The sequence below is a fragment of the Solea senegalensis genome, linkage group LG2 (assembly GCF_019176455.1).
Source record: "Solea senegalensis isolate Sse05_10M linkage group LG2, IFAPA_SoseM_1, whole genome shotgun sequence".
NCBI lineage: Eukaryota > Metazoa > Chordata > Actinopteri > Pleuronectiformes > Soleidae > Solea > Solea senegalensis.
In genome coordinates, this window is record NC_058022.1 from 35,478,866 (window position 1) to 35,487,257 (window position 8,392).

The 8,392-nt window shown below is 42.8% G+C and overlaps 1 protein-coding gene across 1 annotated transcript; it reads left to right on the forward strand.

The window, feature by feature from the left end:
- The first annotated feature begins 2,174 nt into the window (after nucleotides 1-2,174).
- On the forward strand, nucleotides 2,175-8,085 carry LOC122765215 (zona pellucida sperm-binding protein 3-like). The gene is made up of 11 exons (XM_044019358.1): nucleotides 2,175-2,492; nucleotides 3,031-3,133; nucleotides 3,533-3,651; nucleotides 3,715-3,833; nucleotides 4,585-4,691; nucleotides 5,124-5,301; nucleotides 5,401-5,518; nucleotides 5,613-5,704; nucleotides 6,430-6,527; nucleotides 6,757-6,906; nucleotides 7,927-8,085. Exons 1-11 carry the CDS (start codon nucleotides 2,178-2,180, stop codon nucleotides 8,055-8,057), a joined length of 1,530 nt encoding a protein of 509 aa, XP_043875293.1. The 5' UTR covers nucleotides 2,175-2,177; the 3' UTR covers nucleotides 8,058-8,085.
- The last annotated feature ends 307 nt before the right edge of the window (nucleotides 8,086-8,392 follow it).

Genomic DNA, 8,392 nt, shown 5'->3' on the forward strand with positions numbered 1-8,392 from the left:
TCATCTTTCTTTTAGCTACAAATGACACTTACTTTGGTAGTATTTAATATTTAATCAGTCTTGTACGATGTAGTTTTTATTTCATCTCAAAGTTGCAATTCTTTTTATTTAAAAGTGCCAATGAGGGACTTTTAATTTGAAATTTCTCTAAAACTGTGCAGTACAAACGTCTGATTTACAGTATGGCAGTAGTCAAAGATATCCTGAACACAACCTAGTCAATATTGTCAAGAACTTATGGAATGTTTTGTTTTAATTACATCTCAAATTTGATCATTTTTGGATTAAAAAGTGCAAATATGGGACTTTTAATTTGAAATTTCTCTAAAAAGATAATTTTTTTCTGCATTCACGATTTTCCTGATAATGGAAATCACCATCAATCCACTTATCATGAGTGACATTTATCACGATTCACATTAATCTAGTCTATTGTATTATAAGAGTGTCTAAAGGGAGGTTCCGTCTATTTACCACTCTTGTACAAAGCACCTTAAAAGTACAAGTGTCTTCCCAGAAAATGACTTTAGTAGAAGTTCAATACCACTTAAGTAAAAGTCTTAAAGTATAGGACATTTATTGTACCTAAGTACTAATGTGTGAGTTTTGCACTGAAGTACAGTCGTATTAATACACTGCTTTTTATTGTATTTTTTTTACCTGCATCATCTTTGGATTCATGGAAACACTGACGGCGGATGGGAGTGACAGCTGTGCGGCTTCTACATACACACACACATATTAGGGGCCCCTGGGGGCCAAATTAGGGGACACTAACAGAGTTAGGCCTCAGCAGCAGAGGGAGTCTAAAAACGGGCAGGGACTGAGTGATTGTACTTCATCCTTCTGCACACACACACACAGACGCACACAGACACACACAGACACACAGACACACACAGACACACACAGACACACACAGACACACACCCTGGTCTCTTTGTTTTGCAGCTGATCAACAGAAGATAAAAGCCAGTTCCTGACAACAGCAGCCGCTCTGCAGGGAGAGACCAGAGTAATGTATTCCTGTAGCTCTCGCTCTGCATCGAGGAGGGAAGTGATTTCAAGTCATTAAGGGAGTTTCTCTCACTGGAATCTGATTATTGTTTTCTTCCAGATGTTCTTTACCGGGAACAAAGACTTCCACATGTACAGTACGATGAGAAACGGTCATTTTTAAGGGTTTTAACGAGTTGTAACGTCATTAAAAAACATTGTTTTAATACAAGAAGAAGAGGAGGAGGAACAATATCATTTATTATTTATTCAAATGGATCCTATTTTTAAAGAGTTTCATAATTTAGTGACAAAAAAGAATTCAATGAATAATAAATGTCCAAACAATAAACATCGTCTCCATATTTTAGGAACAGAAACATTCGCTCAAATCATATCAAAGCTGATTTAAAAACAACAACGTCTGACTTTTATTGTGAAAAATGGGGCTTGGAGCTGAAATGAACAGATAAAAAGTGTGATTTTTAGCCTCTATGAAATGTTTAATATGTATTTTTGTTGTGGATAAAAACAATTCAATAAAACCTGTGAAACAGCAGCTTTAGATTTTAAAAATCTTTCCAATTTCCCCCCCAAAATATCATAAATGATATATTTTGAAGAGCCAAAAGGAGTATATATAGAAAAATACACTTTCATTTTGCATTTTTCCAAATTCTTCACCACTTCCACTTTTATATTGAATGATGAAATTAACCGATATATGTCTTGGTTTAAATAGAAATGAGAGTAAAACAGTCAAATATGTGATGTTTACATTCACGTGAGCGATGAAGAGGTTGAACAGACACACTACATTTCAACGTGTGTGCGTTTGAAGACACGCCCCTTTGCTTCCTGTGTTGACATGTTTGCACAGTCGTAAATAAGAGTTAGAGACTGATGAGTCTCACGAGGGCCGTCAACGTTCAGCGGCGACTTTGTTCGTCTTTGTTCGCTGACGTCAGACGTTTAAATGATGCACAAAAATCACAGTATGTCTTTTTAAAAAAGGGGGGCGGTTCTCATTTTCACCTGTGTTGAGAGGCTGAATCCAATTAGGTGATTAGGAGTGGGCGGAGCCAGGTGAGCCATTTTGGAATTTGGTCAAAAGACAAAACATCAAAAAAAAAAAAACAGGTGTGTGTGTGTGTGTGTGAGAGAGAGAGAGACTCACTGTGATGGGGTTCAGAGGAGCAGAGCTGCTGGGATTTGTGCTTCTCTTCTCATGTGGAAACATCGGCGTGGAGACGGCGAGTCCGAGTCCGAGTCCAGCAGAGCAGGTGACCGTGAGCTCACAGCTGCCCAGCTCGTCACAGGCCGGCGATCCACTCCGCTTCCCCGTCAGCTACAGACTGAAGAGCGACCAGCTCAGGAAGCGGCCTCGCACGCACACCCCGACAAACCTGCCGCCGGAGTCGGCCTCGGATCTGACTGCGATTAAACTGCCAATGCGAGGCCCAGACCTGAACCCGCCTGTCAGACAGGAACCTAAAGTAATCCTCTTTATTGTTTTTCCATCTCTGAGACACACCAGAAAAGTGTCACGTCATGAAAGTCTTCAGATTATGACGTTTGTTGACCGTGCACCCCTCCACACCAAAGCCCATTGAGAAAACCAGTGATTTAAGCTCACACGGACTCAGGAGCTGCTGCTCTGCTGCCTCCTCAGTTGGTGAGTTTTTGTCACTTGAGTTAATCCAAATTAATACATTCCAACACAGAATTCACAAACAAAACACGTTTAATCTTCATGAAGGAAGTAGCAGTGGATCAGTAACTCCTGTGCACTGTGACGTAAAATCACTGATTTTCTCTATGGGGTTTGGTGTGGGAGAGAGAGTTGTCTAAAAACTTCATTTTAAAGACAGGAAATGTGACAAAAATAAGAAAACAGGTTCTTCAGATATCGTAGGCATGAGCAGATGTGGATTTTTTATGAATGAGCCTTTCTTTAAAACGGTTTTATGCCTCACAAAACAAAGCCTGAACTGTTCCTTTCAAGTCTAAATGAAGTGTGTGTGATGTGTGTAGGTGCTGCTGAAGGTGGAGCAGCGTGTGCACGTGCCGGCCGACAGCGTGGCCGTGCGCTGTGGCGAGCGCGAGGTCACCGTGGAGGTCAAACAGAATTTCCTGGGTAATGGCTGCTGTTCATTTGTTTGTGTGTGTGTGAGACGCAGGTCTCCTGTGATGATGTCAGGACCAGGTTAGAGGCCTAAATAAGAACATTGGATGTAACGGCGAGGATCGGACACTCGGCCGCTTCTTCCTGCAAATGTTCAGACTCGTGGATCGATACAGAGTTTCCTCTTATTTCTTTCACCCCGAGAGAACGAGGTATTCTTGGTACTTGGACGCGCGGCTTCACAGCGACGCATTAAGAAAGCTTTTTATTTGTCCTGTGGCTGAACCTCCGCTCGCTGTGAGTGTTATTGACTGGGAGGAGAAACGGCCTCGGGTAATGGTCTTGATTTAAGCCGTGCTGTTTTTCCTCCTCCTCCTCCTCCTCCTCCTCTTCTTCTTCTTTTGTTCTCAGGCAACGGTCAGCTGATCCGCCCGAGTGACCTGACGTTGGGAGGCTGCGCGTCGTCAGGAGCCGCTGACCACGTCGTGCACTTTAAGACTGAACTGCACGGCTGCAGCAGCACAGTGAAGGTGCTTCCTGTTGGCGCTCACACAAACACGGCGTCACTGTGGCGTGTTCTCCCCTCGTTTCAGGTGACTGATAACGCCCTCGTCTACTCCTTCACCCTGATCTACTCTCCGACACCCGCAGGCAGCACCTTCATCTTTAAGACCAACTCTGCCGAGGTGGGAATCGAGTGCCACTATCAAAGGTAAAGCCGAGCTTCTGTGGAATCACTCTCTGCACAAATACAGGCCTGGACTCGGGGACACACAGCCTACAGTATCTTAAGAATGTGTGTTTGTCACTCTGTCTTGCTTTTAAATCCTTTTCTGTCTGGAAACTGAAGTTTTCGTAAGCCGCCAAAGCCCATAGAGAAAATGAGCGATTTTACTTTAGAGCACCCGGGAGCTGCTGATCCACGGCTGCCTCTGTCGGTAAGTTGGAAGGTGCTGTTCTGTCAAATTCTGTGTTGGAAATTCCTCATTCTGATTTAGCGCAGTGGCACAAACTGACCACACGAGGCAGCAGTAGACCAGCAGCTCCTGTGTCCCCGAGAGCTAAAATCAGTGATTTTCTCTATGGGGTTTGGTGTGAGAGAGTAAAAGTCAGTCTAACAGCAAAATAAAGTGGCAAACACATTCTTAAGATATCATAGACTTGGACTTGGACTAAAATTGGCATTTCCTTGTGTCCTTGTGAGCTTCTATGTCTCAGTTCTTCATAAAAAAAAACTGAACTATCCCTTTAAACAAACCCACACGACCTGGAGGCCAATGAGTATCTAGTGTGGCCAGTAGGGGGCAGACAAGTGGGGGAAAAAAAATCAATGAAAAAGGGAAAAAGCAACTGTTTGGGAGTGGTTGTTTTTGCAGGATTTCAAAATAAAAGCCTCTGTGTCAATGCAAAATGAACATATTGCTAAAAACAAGTCATTATTCTTCATCCTCTGCCTCTCTCAGGAGACAGTACGTGAGCACCAGCGCCGCCCTGAGGCCGACGTGGACGCAGCTCGCCACAGACGCGGTCGCCGAGCAGCGGCTCGACTTCTCCCTGCGTCTCATGACGGGTGAGAAAAAGAGTGAAGCAATAAACTCGGAGTCAGTTTGTCTTCGGAGACTTTGACTGTTTTAAAACATTCATGCTAAACACTGACTTGATAAATGCACGGCGATGAGTTTGAAACGTTAGCTTCTGCTGACCCGGCACAGTCAGATTGATCGATAAAGTGCTGACCTCATCTTTTTAATCCCTTTTTGATTAAATTACCGTGGAAAATCTCCGCGCGCTGTATGAAGTTATGAAAGTTTTTAAGTGAGTTTCTGCAGCCGCAGAGTCTGGTCTGCAGGGTTAGCGATGATTTAATGTACCTGTTGGCTTCTTTTTAAAAGTACTTTTCCCCCTCGTCGTCCGGTACCTGCGTCCCTCTCCCGTCTTCTCCCCCCCCCCGGGCATGGTTAAAGTCCCGCGTAATCCGATTGATAATCCTGTATCTGATTAGAGGGCTGGCAGTCGCAGAGGCCGTCCGGCGTTTACTTCCTCAGTGACGTGATGCACGTGGAGGCCGCCGTGCAGCAGGGTCACCACGTCCCACTCAGGGTCCACGTGGACAGATGTGTGGCCACGGCGAAGCCAGATCCCGGCTCTAATCCCAGATACCCGTTCATCAACAACCACGGGTGAGCGGCTGGATTATAAACCAGTGTATGAACGTGTTTAAAGGAGTCTTAATAATGCAGATTGATGTGGTTGAAGTGGATATTTTTTTACCTTATAAGGTGTTTCACTGACGCTAAGCTGACAGGAGCCAAGTCTTACTTCCTGCAGAGGAGTCAGGAGAATAAACTGCACTTTCTGCTCAAGGCTTTCAAGTTCCACACGGATCAGAGGAATTCAGTGAGTGCGGTTTGTGTAAACACACGACGTTTGGCTTCTCTGGCTGCACAATACTGCACAAACATCAGCGTTTTTAACTGTAATAACTTCACAGATGTACATCACGTGTCACCTGAAGGCGACGAGGGTCTCTGTTCCCGTCGACGCGCAGCACAAAGCCTGCTCGTTCCTCGCCGAGGCCAGCAGGCGAGTTCCCTTTTGGTGTCGACAGATATTAAAGAATACGTTCTGTTTTTGTTTAAAAATCATCCTTTTTTTTTATTATATAAAATTATTTATATATATATTATGAAACATCTGCTTTCCTGCTCAGCAGTGAAGGATTCTGTCCTTGTTAAAGAGTCTGTGACACGATGTCAGCACTTAACTTAACAAAAGACTCTCTTCTTAAAGTCTACAATAACTTTATACTTAAGACTTTTCCAGCTGGAAACTGAACTTTGTAAACCACTCACTCTCCCACACCAAAGCCCATAGAGAAAATCATCGATTTACCATCACAGGCACACAGGAGTTGTTGATCCACTGCTGCCTCCATCGCTGAGTTCAAATGTCTTATTTTGTAAAGTTCTGTGTTTGAAATCCTTTCTTCAGATTGACCTCAGTGACACAAAGTGGCCACACGAGGCAGCAGTAGACCAGCAGCTCCTGTGTCCCCGCGAGCTAAAAACGATGATTTTCTCTATGGGGTTTGGTGTGAGAGAGGGAGCGTGTTTACCAACTTAATTTTCCATTTGGGAAAAGCTGTGTGATGGCAAAATAAAGCAGGGAACCACTTTTTTTTTATATATTTTCCAATCTGTTTCTCCTTGTGTTTTTAAATGCTGTGTTTAAGCACGTTTTAATGTTTTGAAAAGCTCTGCTCGGCGCCTTTTTAACGCACTACTTTCCTCTTCTGCGGCTGCGAGCAGATGGGTGGCATCAGGTGGAGACAATAACGTGTGTCGCTGCTGTGAAAGCAGCTGTGTGGAGCAGCAGAGGCGGAAGAGAGGCCTGGCAACGCGCGCTGGTACAGTTTATAATGCAGACAACACACACGGGTTCAGACTGTCCCTGTGGGAATAAGAAGGCTTTTACATTGAGTGTGCATGTGAATGCTTCTATTATAAAGTGAGCAGCAGCGGTTCTGCCCATGTTTGGACGAGCTGCGTTGCTTTTATTTAGCTCACAAGCTGTTTTTAATGCGTGTTGGGAGGATTGATTTTTGATTGTTTCCCTCGCTCTGATTGGACGTGAAGGTCTTCCTGTGCTGTGGGAGGAGGAGACGCTCGTCGTGGGGCCCGTGGAGCTGCAGGAGCACGTCCTGCATGTGGACCTGGACCTGGACCAGGACGAGTTTCCTCCAGAGACGATGTCTTTGCTGCGAGCGAGCGAGGAGGTTCACGCAGGTGTGTGGTTTGATTCAAATCATGGAAACAAGGAGGTTGATCTTTGTTTTATTTCGTTCTTTCTTTATTTTCTATACTTTTCTACACTTATTTTTTTAGCGATAAATGAAAGAGGTTTAATGTTTCGTCCACTAAAATATGCGTCAACGTCCCAGAAGCTGAAATAAAATCCCAGCACTTAAATTAAGTGGACACATAGTCCTGTCCATCTTTGGAGCTACATCATTATGTTTTCTCAAGCATGAACTTTTATAGAAAATCCAAATAATGTTTCAATATAGTATATAGTTTTTCTTTTTCTACTTTTTTAGATCTAATAAAGGCAACAAACAAATGGTATATCTAGAAATACAACTTTATACATGATATCTTCATTTTATGGATCAATTAGGTTTGTTGTGGCTCCAGATTCCATCTATTTATTTATTTTAATTTACTTTTTTGCTTATTTTAACCATAAAACAATATAAAATATGCAAGACTTGGTACAAAAGTAAAGTTATACAAATAAAGTCAATACAAAAGATGATGATAGTTTCATTAAATGTCCAGTGAGTAAGATTTAAAGGCTAAATTTGACATTTTAACATGTTTCTTCATGTATAATTGTTTCAAAATCAGTTGTTTTAATGGTTTTTTTTAGCCTTAAATTGAGACTTAACTTCATAGTTTAGGCCACCATTTTGAGCTGACAGGTTTTAGATTTAAAATCTGCAGGTGATGAAGAGTTTTTAAGGGTGGACAATTCTCTGGTTTCCAGGTTTAATCTGGGATTAACAAACAGACTAGTCTCAGGCTATTGTATCACATTATTTTTGTTCTATGTTTAAGTTTAACTTGATTTAAGAGGTTTAAAAACAAGCAGTAAAACTTACTTAATGTCAAAAAAAAAAGAAGCTGTTTTTGTGACATTGTTAAGGTTCTATGTCGCTTTTAAATTTAAGGTCAGAGTTTAACTTTTATAATTTGTGTTGGATTATATTTTAATCTCTAACCACACAAACTTCTTCCTCACCTCAGCATCTCCTCCCTCGGTGGCGTGTGCGGTCAGTGCGGTGCTGTCCGCGGTGATGCTGGTCATCGTCGCCGCCGTCGCCGCCGCCGCAGACAGAAGACAGCACAAGTCCACCGGATACGTCGTCAGCACCTGAATTAAGAGAATAAAGCGTTTGAAAACGAGCCTCGTGTGGACACTTCACTTCACCCACAGATGATTTTTCACAGTTAAATTGTACAATATCTGTCTGGCCGGGGTTAAAGGGGGTTAAACTGTGGTGCAGCCTTGCACAAAATGACCTGTCCATAAAATGTATGCTCTGTGCACAACGTGAGAGGGAATTTTCCCATCATTCAGTGCACTTTAAACTGCTTTTCTGAGTGACAAATGTGGCTGTGTGAGGTACTGACACATGTTAAGTGTGTTCATGTAATAAAATACGACGTTTTCTACTGTATCTCACTGTTAGACGGACGTTTCTGAGTGGAA